Source organism: Bubalus kerabau, chromosome 4, assembly GCF_029407905.1.
Source record: "Bubalus kerabau isolate K-KA32 ecotype Philippines breed swamp buffalo chromosome 4, PCC_UOA_SB_1v2, whole genome shotgun sequence".
NCBI lineage: Eukaryota > Metazoa > Chordata > Mammalia > Artiodactyla > Bovidae > Bubalus > Bubalus kerabau.
The window spans coordinates 112,347,014-112,363,670 of record NC_073627.1 but is presented as its reverse complement, the minus strand read 5'-3'; the positions used below and the strand labels follow the sequence as shown (position 1 = coordinate 112,363,670).

The 16,657-nt window shown below is 38.0% G+C and overlaps 1 protein-coding gene across 1 annotated transcript in view; it reads left to right on the top strand.

Annotated features, from left to right (window-relative positions):
* The first annotated feature begins 1,125 nt into the window (after positions 1-1,125).
* The window catches only part of TRPM3 (transient receptor potential cation channel subfamily M member 3), a 299,435-nt gene continuing 283,903 nt past the window's right edge, over positions 1,126-16,657 (top strand). Inside the window, exon 1 of the mRNA XM_055578293.1 lies at positions 1,126-1,259. Within this exon, the coding sequence (XP_055434268.1) occupies positions 1,257-1,259 (3 nt within the window). The 5' untranslated portion in view covers positions 1,126-1,256. The remainder of the gene's footprint in view (positions 1,260-16,657) is intronic.

Genomic DNA, 16,657 nt, shown 5'->3' with positions numbered 1-16,657 from the left:
GATTTTATATTTATATATACATATATATAAATATACATTTAGTGTGGTTTCCTTTTCCAGCATTTCATCAAAATGGGTAGTTTTTACCAACATGCTCAGCTACTGTGAAAAAAGAGACTTTTAAATGAGATACTCCTAGCAGATTACTGATTAGACTGCAGACCTTCAGATTTCTATTCAAGAACATTTTTTAAATTCTACTTACTTCCTGATGATCACAAGTATAGAAAGTATGAAGCATTTGGGATAAAGTAATATATGCATATCTGGAAGTGCCTTTATGAAAAGACAATATAATGAAGTAGTTTAAAATATAGACTCTGGAATCATATAAACCAGCTGTACAACCTTGAATACCTTTAAAACTATAATGTTGTACCCATACAATGACTGTCACACTGTTAGTATTTAATAAATGGTAACTACATATCAGTATTATTGCTAATAGTCATAGTAATGCTAGTAGTAAAGTACAAGCAACATTTTCATGATGTAAGGAACAAATTTTGTTTTCAGATATCTTGTGAATAATTTTTTCTTGTTTCTTCAAGAAAACTTAAGTTGCAAATTTTTATTCTCAGAATTGGATATTTGACAATGAGTGTCAATTGGGAAAAGACAAGTTAGGTTCTTACTCACATGTGATTGAGAGTCCTTATTTAAATGTGCCTGTTAAAATTCTCCCCTTAAAGCTGCTCAGTGGCCTTTGTGCAAGATTTAATAGATGGGAGGAGTGAGAAGTAGAAAAATCTACAGGGCTTCCATTCTTAGGTTCCAGTCCTGAACAATATGGCTGGTGTGAAAGAGGGTTGGTTCAGAAAGATGGGAGGCACATTACAGCTAGAGCAAAATGAGGAAGGGCCAGAGAAGAAGTCTATTAATTTGTCAAGTAAATCCTGAGTTCACCATTTGTCAGGTATGCCACATATGGTTTCCACCTGAAAACTGACTTGCTGGCTTGCTACAGTTTGTAGATTTCTCCAGCAGATTGCCTTAAGTGTATATTCCAGTTGCCACTAATACAAGGGGTTCACTTTGACCTCTTACGTTATAGGTGTTGCTGTGGGCGTCTAATAGGCCAGCATGTTGGCCTCACTCCCAGTATCTCGGTTCTTCAGAATGAGAAAAATGAAAGTCGCCTCTCTCGAAATGACATCCAGTCTGAGAAGTGGTCCATCAGCAAGCACACTCAACTCAGCCCCACCGATGCTTTTGGGACCATCGAGTTCCAAGGAGGTGGCCATTCCAACAAAGCCATGGTAATCAGAACACTGTAATTCACTTCTCAAGTTCTCTTTCAAGTCCTTCAGAGGAGTGGTGAAAAGCTGGAAATTTAGTCTTTGGGCTAAATCTCAACTTTGCCAGTTCCTTGCTGGGTGACCAGCTCTAATTATGTTTCTGCTATCCATCTCTGCTCTTCCTCTATCGAATGGGGGAAAGAAGACCTTACTTTCAGGATTTTTAGAATAATTAGTATGAGATCAGACCTGGTGACTATTGTTTTTAATAATAATAGCAAGTAGCTTTCTATCATTATTCACTGTTTGTTATTTTATTTTCTGGCTTTCATCTATTGAGACATTTTTCTAACTCCTTTGGTTAAAAAAAAAAAAAATCTTACCCTTAGGTCTCCATTTCATTTTACTGGTAATTAGCATTTCTCTCAATTTAAGGGAGAAATGATCATCCCAGACTATTTCCTTCACTGTTCTAACAGAGATCTTGCCATCCAAATTAAGTGCTTTTTCTTCAAGCAGCTGCATTCAATAATGTTCTCAATAGAATAGCTCCATATGAAAAGCTTTTTTTTTTTTGGAAAGGAGGCATTTAGAAATACACAAATTTTACTTTTAAGAGTTGTCACGTCTAAATTATAACTTTCATCATGGACTCCTCCCTACTTTGCTGACAGATTTTGCCAAGAAAAAAAGTCTACTGTGTTTTTGGAAGCTCTAGAAACACTATTTTCCAACAAGCTTGCTTCTAACTGTTGAGAGAGACAGTTAGTTAGTTGAGGGTAGAGCAGTTGGAGGTGACTGTTCTCAGGCATGCCAGAGTTTTCTGAGTTTGGAGAGGAAATTTTGCTTAAAGAAGCATATTGCAAAATGCAGGGGAAGTCGGTTCACACCAGTTACAGTCTATAAATGTGCAATAAAGCCACTTCTTTTATCTCTTTCTTCTCCCTCTCTGCTTTCCCCCATCCACTCCTCCACTCCACATCCACTACTGCAGTATTTTCTTCACCAAGAATGGCTGACCAAGCTATTCTCACAGTTCTTTCCTAAGAAATTTAATTCTGAACAATATATTGGAAAGGAGGATGCTATGTGCAACCTCCACCAAGACCTGGGAAAACAAAGAAAGGATTAGGTAGTCTTGACCTAGACAGAATCAAGGGATATGGAGATTTGGTAACTTCCTCATCCACTTAAGGGATACATGTTCCCTCAAAAGGTCATAAGAGTTACCAACTCAGCTTAGTCTTCATTCAGAGTATGGAGTTGAATCACATATGGTGTGGATCCTCTGGAACCATGCATTAATTAAAAGTCATGCAAGTTCGCCCTGTAAGAAAAGTGCTGCAGATGATGAAGTGGTTTAGTGGTCAACAACCATTATAGAGTAGTATACCCAGTGACTACGTAGATGCTTGAATGATGCCTGTAAGCAACATGACACAAGCCCAGAGGCATATGGTAAGCTTCTAGCCATTATTTCCTTCATTAACATGCAGTGTCTGTCAAGCATAGAGCATAAATTTGCTGTAAGAAGAGCATTCCTCCAAAGTCATCACCTGGGGATATTGTAATTACCATGTTGCTACCAGTGCACAAAATGTGTTTAGGGGACTGATTTCAGACAATTTATCGATCACAACAGAAAAGCACCCTGTATTTTCGTCAAATGGTGTTTTTGATCAGAAGTTAATCTCAGTTCAGTTCAGTTCAGTCACTCAGTCATGTCTGACTCCTTGTAACCCCATGGACTGCAGCACTCTAGGCTTCGCTATCCATCACCAACTCCCAGAGCTTACTCAAACTCATGTCCATCGGGTTGGTGATGCCATCCAACCATCTCATCCTCTGTTGTCCCCTTCTCCTTCTGCCCTCAATCCTTCCCAGCATCAGGGTCTTTTCCAATAAGTCAGTTCTTAATCTCAAGTCCCTGAAATTCAAAAAACAAATGACTTAGTCACAAATGACTCGTGCTGGTTTTTAAAACTCAAGTCAGTTCTCAGAAGATAAAGTTTTCCACCACTAAAAATTATGAAAGAATGGAGTACTAGTTTGGTAATGAAGAATGTGGGCTCTGAAGGCAAAGTCTATCCTAGACACATCATATATTTACTATGTGCCATGAGAAACATTAATTAAATTCTCAAATGGTTTAATCACTCAAATGTGTCCGACTCTTTGCGACTCCAAGGACGGTAGCCCACCAGGCTCCTCTGTCCATGGAATTTCCCAGGCAAGAATACTGGAGTGGGCTGCCTTTTTTTCCTTGAGGGGATCTTCCTGACCCATGGATTGAATTAGGTCTCCTGCATTGCAGGCAGATTCTTTACTGACTGAGCCACCAGGGAATTCTCTGGGCCTCAGTAATTTATTCTGTTATCTAGAAATAATAAAACTATTATTATAAATGTTAAATGAGATGACATATGTAAGTCATCTGGCACAGTGTCAGGGCACATTATAGATGTAAAATTAATTTCAACAGCTGTTTTTACTACTATTCATTATTATTATTTGCTTCAGGCTCTCAAACTTTTTTGAAATATTTTGATTAATGTTTAGCAGGATATACATTTGGGTACATATCTTGGCAAATTACTATAGAAAATCAAACCATACTTTTTCAGATAACCCTTTAAAATATTAATAATTAAAGAAGTTCCAATTCTTTTACCTAGTTGTTATGCCCAGAATGCAAAGCCACATGGCTTTGTTTATAAGCTGGTCTGTCACTTACTGGTTCATAATCTGGCTCAGTTTATTTAACTTCGCAGTACCTCAGTTTCCTCATCTGCAAAATGAAGATGGTAATTCCTACTAAATAAGGCTATAGCAAGGATTAAATGGGTCAATATGTATTAAGTACTTAGAACAGTACCTGATGTTAAAGCTAAATTAGTATTTGCTATGTTATTACTTCCAACAAGCTTTCACTTATTTTAGTTACGAGAGGGGCTTTGCAGTCAGTTAAAATAAGATGCATAATCTTCAAGTTTTATAGAACTGTATTTATACACTCAATCTCTCTAGCTGGTCGGAAAATCTTGGTTAAACCAACTGACTTAGCTGAACCTCAAGATTTCTTATTTACGAAGTGAACATAATTGCCTTATGGGATCTTTGGTGGCTTCAGACAGTAAAGAACCTGCCTGCAATGCAGGAGACCTGGGTTCAATCCCTGGGTCGGGAAGATCCCCTGGAGAAGGGAATGGCTACCTATTCCAGTATTCTTGCCTAGAGAATTCCATGGACAGAGGAGCCTGACTACAATCTATGGGGTCACAAAGAGTCAGACATGACTGAGCAACTAACTCTTACAAGGATTAGAAAGAATATAAAATTACCTGGTATACAGCCAGTGCTCAATATATTTATGAAAATCATAGTTATGAAGCAATGAAGGAGCTACCTTTATTTCCTGGGAATCCAAAGATGTGCTCCATATTTCCACCGAAGTTCTAGGCTACATAAGATGGCATTAGTGACAGTCACAGATTGAAGGCTAGCACTGCGGACACCTGCTAGTGACTGAAGACATGTGGCTTATAAACCACCGAATTATACAATTTGACTTCCACATTACATCAACCTCCTACATCTGCTTATTCTAGCAAAGCAGAAAATGAACTCTTACCCGGCATCCTCTCTACTTTATTCATTGTAGACCTCAACAATTAGACAGTTACTATGGGTGTGGTGTTTGTGCCTCTTATAATGGACAAAGCCAAGATTCCTTCTTAGTTCAGTTCAGTTCAGTCACTCAGTTATGTCCAAATCATTGCAACCCCATGGACTGTAGCAGGCCAGGCCTCTGTGTTCATCACCAACTCCCTGAATTTACTCAAACTAATGTCCACTGAGTCAGTCATGCCATCCAACCATCTCATCCTCTGTCATCCCCTTCTCCTCCCGCATTCAATCTTTCTCAGCATCAGGGTCTTTTCCAATGAGTCAGTTCTTCACATTGGGTGGCCAAAGTATTAAAGTTTCAGTTTCAGCATCAGTACTTCCAATGAATATTCAGGACTGATTCCCTTTAGGATGGACTGGTTGGATCTCCTTGCTGTCCAAAGGACTCTCAAGAGTCTTCTCCAACACCCAGTTCCAAAGGATCAATTCTTCGCCGCTCAGCTTTCTTTATAGTCCAACTCTCACATCTATACATGACTACTGGAAAAACAGTAGCTTTGACTAGATGGACCTTTGTTGGCAAAGTGAAGTCTCAACTTTTTAATATGCTGTCTAGGTTGGTCATAACTTTTCTTCCAAGGAGCAAGCGTCTTTTAATTTCATGGCTGCAATCACCATCTCCAGTGATTTTGGAGACCCCGAAAATAAAGTCTCTGTTTCCATTGTTTCACCATCTTTTTGCCATGAAGTTGATGGAACCAGATGCCATGATCTTTGTTTTCTGAATGTTGAGCTTTAAGCCAACTTTTCCACTCTCCTCTTTCACTTTCATCAAGAGGCTCTTTAGTTCTTCTTCACTTTCTGCCATAAGGGTGGGGTCATCTGCATATCTGAGGTTATTGGTATTTTTCCTGGCAATCCTGATTCCAGCTTGTGGTTCTTCCAGCCCAGCGTTTCTCATGATGGACTCTGCATATAAGTTAAAACAGCAGGGTAACAATGTACAGCCTTGACGTACTCCTTTCCCGATTTGGAACCAGTCTGTTGTTCCATGTCCAGTTCTAACTGTTGCTTCCTGACCTGCATACAGATTTCTCAGGAAGAAGGTCAGGTGGTTTGGTATTCCCATCTCTTTCAGAATTTTCCACAGTTTGTTGTGGTCCACCCAGTCAAAGGCTTTGGCATAGTCAATAAAGCAGAAATAGATGTTTTTCTGGAACTCTCTCACTTTTTCGATGATCCAGTGGATGTTGACAATTTGAACTCCTGTTCCTCTGCCTTTTCTAAATCCAGCTTGAACATCTGGAAGTTCATGCTTCATGTACTGTTGAAGCCTGGCTTGGAGAATTTTGAGCATTACTTTGCTAGCATGTAAGATGAATGCAATTGTGCAGTAGTTTGAGGATTCTTTGGCATTGCCTTTCTTTGGGATTGGAATGAAAACTGACCTTTTCCAGTCCTGTGGCCACTGCTGAGTTTTCCAAATTTGCTAACATATTGAGTGCAGCATGTTCACAGCATCATCTTTTAGGATTTGAAATAGCTCAACTGGAATTCCATCACTTCCACTAGCTTTGTTCATAGTGATGCTTCCTAAGGCCCACTTGACTTCACATTCCAGGATGTCTGGCTCTAAGTGACTGATCACAGCATCATGATTATCTGGGTCATGAAGATCTTTTTTGCACAGTTCTTCTGTGTATTCTTGCCACCCCTTCTTAATACCTTCTGCTTCTGTTAGGTCCATACTATTCCTGTCCTTTGTTGAACCCATCTTTGCATGAAATGTTCCCTTGGTATCTCTAATTTTCTTAAAGAGATCTCTAGTTTTTCCCATTCTATTGTTTTCATCTGTTTCTTTGCACTGATGACTGAGGAAGGATTTCTTATCTCTCCTTGCTATTCTTTGGAACTCTGCATTCAAATGTGTATATCTTTCCTTTTCTCCTTTGCCTTTCTCTTCTCTTCTTTTCTCAGTTATTTGAAAGGCCTCCTCAGACATCCCTTTTGTCTTTTTGCATTTCTTTTTCTTGGGGATGGTCTTGATCACTGCCTCCTGTACAATGTCACGCACTGCCATCCATAGTTCTTCAGGCACTCTGTCAATCAGATCTAATCCCTTGAATCTATTTGTCACTTCCACTGTAGAATTGTAAGGTTAGGGTCATACCTAAATGGTCTAGTGATTTTCCCTACTTTCTTCAATTTAAGTCTAAATTTGGCAATAAGGATTCCTTCTCATCATACAGTTTTTCTTCTACCTAAAAATTTTCCCCTACTGAAGAGTTTTTAGTGAATTTAAAATTTCTAAGAACCTGGAGATTGATACTCCAAATATATTTACTGTAAACGTGTATCCTTCAAAGTATTAATCAAAATACTTTTGCAATGATTTTCAGGGTGTATAAAAAATAATGAATTTGTTATTCAACTAAAATTGATTAAACATCTACCTTGTGCCCAGTGCTATGCCAAGTATTTATATTTATTTATATATTTCATGTTTATGACATTAGTATTATTTTTCCTATATGACAAAATAACATTTTAAAGTACAGAAATGTAAATAATTTGCCCCATGTCCCACAGCTAATATATGATATGTGTATAATGTGATACTTAAGAATAGAGGAAAAACTTTAAGAGGCAGCTAGATCTTTCACTCTGTTCCAGGAGAGTGAACACATAAGGACATTGAACTTTTACAGTTCTTCCCATGGCCTCACATAGTTCTATCAAACTCAGAGTTGTATCTTGGCAGTCGGGTTAGGCAAGGTCAGCTACGTGATTTGTGGGATCCAGTATAAAATGAAAGTGAAGGCATTCAGCAGGGATAAGGAAATCAGTACTCCTTCCCCATGACTGACAGCCCCAAACCTCAGTGGATTAGGCAAACCAACAATGGATTACCATTTCCTCCCTGGGAAGTGCTCAGTATCCAGTGGGGGTGAGACTTCCCATGAAGTTGTTCACAAAACCCACCAAAGTACTGCCAGCCGAGGCAGGGATAGCTACGTCTTTACCTTGCCCTGAAATACTACAGACCACATGCCGCACCTTGCCCTTGCCCTTGCCCTTGCCTTGAATTATTCTGATTCTCCTGTCTGGAAAAAGGGGTGGAGTTATCCACAGGACAGATGACCTGTTTTATCAGGCAGGACAGTCATTTTTTGCCACCCTGTGCCATCTTTAATGGGCTTCCCAGGTGGCTCAATGGTAAAGAATCTGCCTACGAATGCAGGAAATGCAGGAGACACAAGTTTAATCCCTGGGTCTAGAAGATCCCCTGGAGAAGGGAATGGCAATCCACTCCAATATTCTTGCCTGGGAAGCCCCATGGACAGAGGAGCCTGGTGGGCTATAGTCCATGGGGTCCCAAAGAGTCAGAAAGACTGAGTGACTGAGCACACAGGCATGTGCCTTCTTTACCACTTGTTCTCTCCAGCAAACTGACATGCAGTTTGTCAAAGGGAAAAATCAGCACCTACTGTCTAAGAGTGCCAATCCTTAGATGGGGGAGGCATGGTTAAATTATTCACCAAGATTGAAGTGAAACAGGCCAACTAACTTAATATGTCTCTGGTCCCCTTCTCCTAACAAGAACGTTTGAAAGTTGAAATGATTCTTAACAAAGTGGTCAAAAAATTCTAGAGGGCAGGTTAACTTTGACCTTCATTAATTAAAAAAAAATAAATAAGATATAACGTTAACTTTTCCCCTCAAGACAACCCAAATTGACGCACTTGGGTCAAAATGCCAATGTGGTCTGGACACAGCATGAGGCAGAATGTGCCATAGTTTGGTGGAAGATTCAGTTGAAGTAAAGGGACTCATTATTAAAATGTGGTGGGCTATGTGAAAACTACATCTCACATTTGTATCTGTGTCACTACATAGACAGCACACCATGATGTCACAGAACTTTGATCACCAAAGACAATGAGAGATCAATGCAGTGGTTCTCTACTTGGAGGCTCAGAATAACCTGTGGGGCCACTACCAATGCCCATGCCCAGAATCATTCCCAGAGGTCTGGGGAAGAACCTGGACATCCAAAGTGTTTTAAAAGTTAGCTCAGTTATTCTACTGTTCAGCCAACCTTAAAAATACTAAATGATACCAATCTCTTTACCTATTTTACAGATAGGCAACTTGAGCCCAAAGAAGTTAAATTATTTTCTGAGAGTCACCCAGTTATTTGACAAAGCTAGTTTTTGAACTAAAGATCCTTAGGACTCTTTGTCAAATCTTTTTCTTCTCTGTCTTGTATGCCTGGTACAGACTATAGTAGATGTTTTGAAAAGAAGCTAGTTACTATATGTTACTAGTTCCTTTCTGTGAAGAAATGAAGTGAAAGTCTCTCAGTCATGTCCAAGTCTTTGAGACCTCATGGACTATACAGTCCATGGAATTCTCCAGGCAAGAATACTGGAGTGGCTAGCCCTTCTCTTCTGCAGGGGATCTTCCCAATCCAGGGATCAAACCCAGGTCTCCTGCATTGCAGGTGGATTCTTTACCACCTGAGCCAAAAGGGAAGCCAGTTCCTTTCTAAGGGTTTTGAAAACTTTTTAGTAGAATTATAAGATCACTAGTATTTGTTGAGGTTAACTGAACTCAAAAGCTGTGAGCACAAAGAGTTCTTCATAAAATTATATCCTAGGTTAATGGAACTATTATCTAAGACCTTCCCAGTACTTTTGGTGTTCTGTCCCTAATTCTCAGGCTTGACAAACCCCAGTGAAATAGCAGTGAAACCAGTATCTCTCTTACTTTATGGAGAGAGAAACTGTGGCACAGAAAGAAGTCTTGTGCAAAGCTGACGGTGAGTGAAGGAGTTGCATTCCTCTCTTCTCTACACGAAGCCACATCCTACCAAACTGCATGCCCCAAACATCCATTCCTGGGGATTAAATGACCTAGCAGTTCATTCAGATGCCTCATAAAATCAGAACTTGGGGACAAAAGAAGGTTCTAAGATACTGAAGCCCTGGTTTAGGCATTTTCTTACTAGACTAGGTTCCAGGCAACTTTTTAAAACTGACTTAGCAATAATAAGATGGTCTGACAGCAGACGTTGGGTCCTTTCTCAAAGACTCTTCATATCTGGGGCTGAGGCTGTTAAATTATTTAGAGAGGGAAGCAGTGCTGGACTTAATTAGAATCTTATTTGCTTACTAATCATCTCTTCCAATTAATGCTGAGCTGACTTACGGCCCAGGTAAGTATAACCTAATTAAGGACTTGTATTTAAACTTCTCAAGTCACCTACATAATTCTCTTCAGGTTTTCCCTTGATATTCATTTTGCTTATTAGATCAAGTTGAGCCCCTTATTACAGTTTTCATATAATTTAGAGAATTATTGCTATGCCTCATTTCACACTTAGAGCTCTAAGTATTGAGTCAGCCAGGATGCAGTCTTTCTATTCTGAGCATTAAGGTGAGGGTGTGAGAGGGGATAGGTGAGATTGAGGAGATATAATACTCGCTGTGTGTCCGGGGAAGGGCATGCTGTCCGCAGCATGACATCTACAACCTTATACTCTTAAAATGCTTTAGGATTAAATCTTCTTGTCTTAAAATTGTCTTTCTTTGCATTATGGAGATTTGAAATGAGAATCATCGACTGACATGCACAAAATATATTAAATAAATCCCAGTACAAAACAAAATGCCTCATCACTGGACTATAGCTAACTAAGCAGCTTTGTATAGCATGGTGTCGTTTTTGAGGGGTTTTGTAATTGCTCTGTTGCTTTCCATTTTCCACCTTGAAATTTCTAGACTATTGAGATTATTGGCAGTACCTTTGAAAAACCTTTCAGAAACTGGGAATAAAGCTAGAATGTATCATTTAAACTTCTGATCTTAATCACAGACCTATAGAGAAGTAAGAACTAACCTTCCTCAAGAAACCCATCTTGCTCTAGGAAATTTTACACAAAAGCAATTCTGGCAGAAAATTCGCAGAGTACCCCCCTGCAACTAGGTCATATGCTCAGTGAAGTTTTATATTATTTCTAAACCTTTAGTTTTGGCTTATCAGCATCAATCACCCGGAGCACCTGTTATCTAATATTGAAGAATCCTAAAAGCAATATAGGATAAATTACAATGGCATTTTCACTCCCAATATTTTGTGAGTCAATCAAACAAAAACAGTGTAACAGAGACACCTTACATTTGCATTCCAAATATTTTCTTTCTAGGGATCTTTCTTTCTAGTGGTTCAGCTCGCACATTAAACTACTGTAAGCATTAAACACTTGGTGAAAAACCAAAGGCTCCATGGACTTGGAAAGCTGATATCAGCAAAAATGTCTCAGGAGTCTGATGCAACATATTCTCCTTGGCCACAACTTTAATTAAAACTACTCATTTAAATGGGGCTACAGAGAATTAGAAAATGAAAAGATACTTGTCACAGTTCTCAATAGAAGGAAAATGGGGCAAATTTCCCACTACATGCTTAGAAGGAAGGCATTAAAAATACTATTAAAATAGGTTTAGCTGTAGTAGTTCCATTACTCAGAGAAAGTACTACTGAAATATACCAATTGATTATTTCTCAGAATTGAAGATGGTCTCTCAGTGAGGGTTAGAAAGATTTGCCATTTACCATTTCCTAAAGTGTAACCAGATTTATTGTCCTGTAGTTATTTTACCTTTTCATTTAAAAGCTGGGCAAAACAATGTGAGTAAAAATTCAGTTTAAAACCAGAGACAAATTACTCCACAATGGGTCAAGTTCAGAATTCTAAAGAAACATTATTATTATTTCTAATTAAACAGCCCCAGTATATTCTAAGTAGTGATGGCTGCTTCTCCACTCAGCCTTCACCACCTTGGGTGTTTTGAAGAGAAGAATGCTGTCTGATCTGTGGCCCTTCTGTGATTTCCCTCCCAGTTTAATGCAGTGAGGCCGTAGTAAAGTTGAGTTCTGCTTTGACAAGTGAATAGTTACCGTTTCTAGTGATGGAGCAGGTAAGAGTGGCTTCACTGCAGTGAAATCACCTGCTAAACAAACAAGCAAAAAAACTTAACAACTGGAAAAAAGCAAAAACTCAAAATTTTTAGTTACCAAAGCCCTCTGCCACTCAAACAAAACAAAAACTCTAATTTGCTATTATAGACTTACTTACAAAATTTCATTTGTAAGTTTGTGGTTTGGAATTCAAAGTGTTCTTGTGAAAATCACGCTTGTATGCATTGGCTTCCAAAGCACCTAGGAATAGATCACGTAGTACAATTTCAAACAGAACTAACTTCTGTTTTACATAGTGCTTTCTTAAGATACTCTTCTTAATCTCATTAGCTCATCACACAGGCTGTCTCCTGTCAGGCGGGGACACTAATGATGTTAGTACAGGTGTGGATAACAGATTTGAGCTCAATTTATTTCTAGAAATTAAAATTAGGGAACTAAAGGCATGAAGGAGAAGGATAAGATTGGTGGCCACAGACACAGGTAGAAGTTTCCCTCTGGATAGGTACTTTTTATAACTTGTACCAGTCATTCCCCAGATAACTCACAAAGGTCTACTTTGAAAGGTACATTAAAGGCAAGTTATGTAGGTCATGTGGTGCAAAAGTCATTTGTGAGTGCCTATAGTCTAATTTCCATGTGTTGGTTTTCCTTCCAGGTCTTTCCCACAATTTTCTCTTTAGTGTTCTGTGTGGTGTTCAGGATTACCCTCATTTCACAAGAGAGGGTCTCAATCTGATCAGATGACTTACAGTGCCGGTATCTGATGCTTGAGTGTGTTGCTGCACATGATTGTGCTTAGTCGCTCAGTTGTGTCTGACTGTGGACTGTGGGCACAACCCACAGTCCATGGGGCACATGGACTGTAGCCCCCGGGCTCTTCTGTTCATAGGGATTCTCCAGACAAGAATATTGGAGTGGGTTGCCATGCCTTCCTCCAGGGAAACCTGTAAATGGGAGCAAGCATCACTGCATCAGAGTACTGCCCAGGTCACAGAATTTAGTATACATGTTAGGAAGATTTCTGGTTATTTGTAAGGTGACCCCTTAGCAATTAATGACTTCACAAGTGGACAGGCAAAATTACTTACCTTGATGACCAAAATAGCTCCTAATTTCTAATCACAATGACCATTTAGCAGGAATGAATTAATTGCTCTGGGTACAACCATTTATGAACCTGAAGCTGCTGATTTTGGCACAAGAATTAACTGTTATATTATTAATACAGTTCCAGGAGAGGTTACTGAATAACATGATTTTTATGGGTATAAGAATATAATTTAAAAATTGAAATCTCCATGTAATCATAAAATATCCTTTTATCCCTTAGTTTTAATTACCCTCGTATCCCTAAACTGTTTCCTTGAGCTGCTAAACAAAAACATGACAAAAGGTAATAGATTGATTCATTTAAATACTTCCATTTTAAAAGATCTTTTATTCTCCAAGAGAAGGACAAAATAAATCTAAAATAATGGCTAACAATAAAGGGACAGGGACACCTAGTATTTGTGTTATTTATCAGCTTCTAGATAATCAGGGGTGGGCTGATAGATAACATAAATAATATAGTTAATCATGGATTCCATTGTATAAGAATTAGTCCTGATGAAAAAGAATCAGGTAGTTAGAATTGAGTAGCTTATTAATGACTGCACTTTCCTGTTATGGCCTGAGTAATTTTCCAGTTTTTCCTCCATTCTTCTCTTTGATTTTTATGTAAAATACTAAAGTGTTCTTTCTTGCCTTTGGCCCACTGAGAAACACAAGACACACCACTTAGAATCTTTGGTCTGGGAAAAAGTTGTAATCCTTTCTACTCATGTGGTCCCTTTTGGGAGCTAGTTAAAAATGCAAAACCTCAAGTCCCACCTCAGACCTACTGAATAAGAACCTGAATTTTTGAGGTTCTCCCAGATGAGTTTTCAGTGTTAAAGTTTGAGGAGCCCAGCTCAACCTAGAGTTTCCACTGTAACAGTAGCTTTAATAATGGATTGGGTGAGTGGTTAACTAGTAGATAACTATTAATAATTCTGATGTCCAAGTCACTTGACTTCCCTGGGTCTCAGTGTCCTCATCCATAAGGCAGAAGAACTGAAACAGTTGACTTCTAGTTCCCATGATTGCTAAGATATTTCCAAACTCCTTTTTATTTCTGAGATTGTAGCTACATCATAGCCAGGAGAGAAAGGATTATCCAAACTCATAGGTCAGGTAACACATGATCCCTCCCCTCAGATAGCTTGCAAATGGGGAGATAAAACTGACACATGTAAGAAACAATGGGGAAAATGTCTATGTATATTATACTGAGTTTGACTAAGAGTTATACTGTGTCAACATGAGCTTGCATTCTAAGGAAAAGTCAATAAGAGCCTTTGAAAGACAAGAATGATTTATGTAGATGAAAGGGGAGAAACTGGGTTTTCCAGGACTTGAGGAATAGAATTAACCAAATACAGAAAAGAGTGGGGGAAATGCCTCTAAATAAGTAGAGTAAGGCCAAATTGTGGAGATCACGACAGGCAGAATGGGAGTTCACATATGATATAACCCTTTGAATTGAAAAATAGTATTATTAAAAAGTATTGGGGATAGGAGTCGTCTGTTGGTGTCTCATTGAAAACACAGGGTTAGAAAAGCCGTTAGGACTGCTGTCATGACACATAGTGACACCCTAGCAAGAGCATTTATCTTAAAATAGCAACTAAAGCAATAGAGGGAAAGGCCTGGAGAGCACGATTTGAAAAAAGGGGCATTAGAACTCGCAGACTGCTTGGTTATAGGTAAAGGAAAAGGAGAAGTAAGGAGAGAAAAGGCATTTATGTTTTTGAGGTCAAGAGTAAGGACCTGGCGTCAGAGAGACCTGGAGTGTAAATTCACACACAGCATATATGTGCCTGGAACACAAGGGATTTGGTTGTAGATTTAGGGTGTTTTTCTCAGTAGTTAAGAAATTGAGAGCCAGGCGAAATATGGAAAGAGAGCTTATGAACAAAAGACCTTACACAGGCCTTTCTTTCTTCCTCTGTAAGATAGAGAGCTAGGGAGAAGTTGATCTAAGGTCATTCATTCATCTCCACTGGAGCACTTATTAACTGGGTAACAAGTGTTTTGTGGTCATAAACAAGCTTTTCTTGGTTTCCTAACTAGGAAAAAGATTAATCTAGTTCAAAAGGAATTTTAAAATATTCACTAAATTGGTAGTTTTCCAGTGAACTGTTGATGTGATCAGTAAATTTGGTTCCTTATTGGTAAGTTGTATATATAACATTAGAAGCTCCAAAGTGAATTATTTACCAAGTGAGACTTATTCCTAAAAACATAGTTGAGTTATTCTTACTAATGACTGTAAATAATTGAACTCCAGAATGCATATTTAGCTAGGTTAAGCCTATGAAAATGATTACACAGTCTCTGTAGTAATTTAGTGTGACTGTAGTCTCTCTTCACATCGAGTTAGTAATGTAGGTGTGTCTGTTCCCAGATACTCCCTGTGGCTCAGAATATCACATTATTGACATGGCTAAATGAAACATGAGGGTGGGGACACTCAGTGAGGTATCTTGAAGTTCAAAAAGCGATAATCCTAATCACAAGCCTGAAACAACTATTTAGGCTTGGAAGGGGCATATAATTTTAGAAGAAGCTTTATACTTAAATGTTTTTCTATATTTAGAAGTGTAATTTATATCTCACCTTAGAAGAATATGGATCCTTTTTTTTTTTTGAAGGAATAAGAGAGCGATGTTGAGATATCAAGTTATTGAATAACCGGAAATGCAGTTTTTTAGCATCTCCCATACAGAACATTCCTGGTTTATATAGTTTTGAAGCCTTCTGAATCTCAGTTCTACTTTATTTGACTAAGTATCCCTTTCTAGAATTAGTCAAAATTATATAAATTTAATCTAGTAAAGCTCCCAAATTATGACTACTTAAGTAGCATAAATTCAGTGTATAGGCTCAGAAAACATAGCGTCCATTATATAGGTAGCCTTCTTATAAACAGTCACTCAATGAGATAACAAATACAACAATGATAATTTTTTAAACTTTTATTTAAGAAACATTTTTATTTGCTTCTACCACTGAGATACCCTCTCTCCAGCCCCAAGGTTCCTATTTCACACATTATAAACTCTAGTTAAATTCTGTTGATATAAGTGATAAAATTCTATTAATATAATGTACTTAGCTAAAATTGCCAACCTGTACTCTTTCCATTATGGAATTAATTTTTGCTATGTAGATCAAATCAATATAAAATCAGCTTGTTAAATTCGAATACTTCTTTGTATTTCTAGTATATGTACAATAAATGGTAAACTCTAGCTCTTTGGTATTTCTTGATGATGCAGCTTAATTTATCAAGCTACTTTCCTATTTTGTATGTTTTGCCTCAATTTCAGCTAAATATACTTAAAATATACTTTAACAAAAGAATAACATAATTTTTGAGATTTTTATAGTAATGGAATCTCCCAGATCCAAAAAATATTACAATAAATTGTCATGTCCTGGATACCTGTATGTAGTTATACATCTATAAGCATGCTTATATGATTACATGCAAGTCTATTCTTTTTGTTATGCAGCTTCAACATTAACATTTAACATATTCCAAACTTAATACTTTTCTCTCACAATATGTAGACTTTAGAATACTTTAATTCTCATTATTGCTTCCTAATTTTTATTCTATATTATCCAGCACTTAGTCTATCCCTTTCCACCATAAATTAGACACTATTATCATTTTATATTTTACAACCAATGCTTTTTAAGATTTACTCTGTTTATGC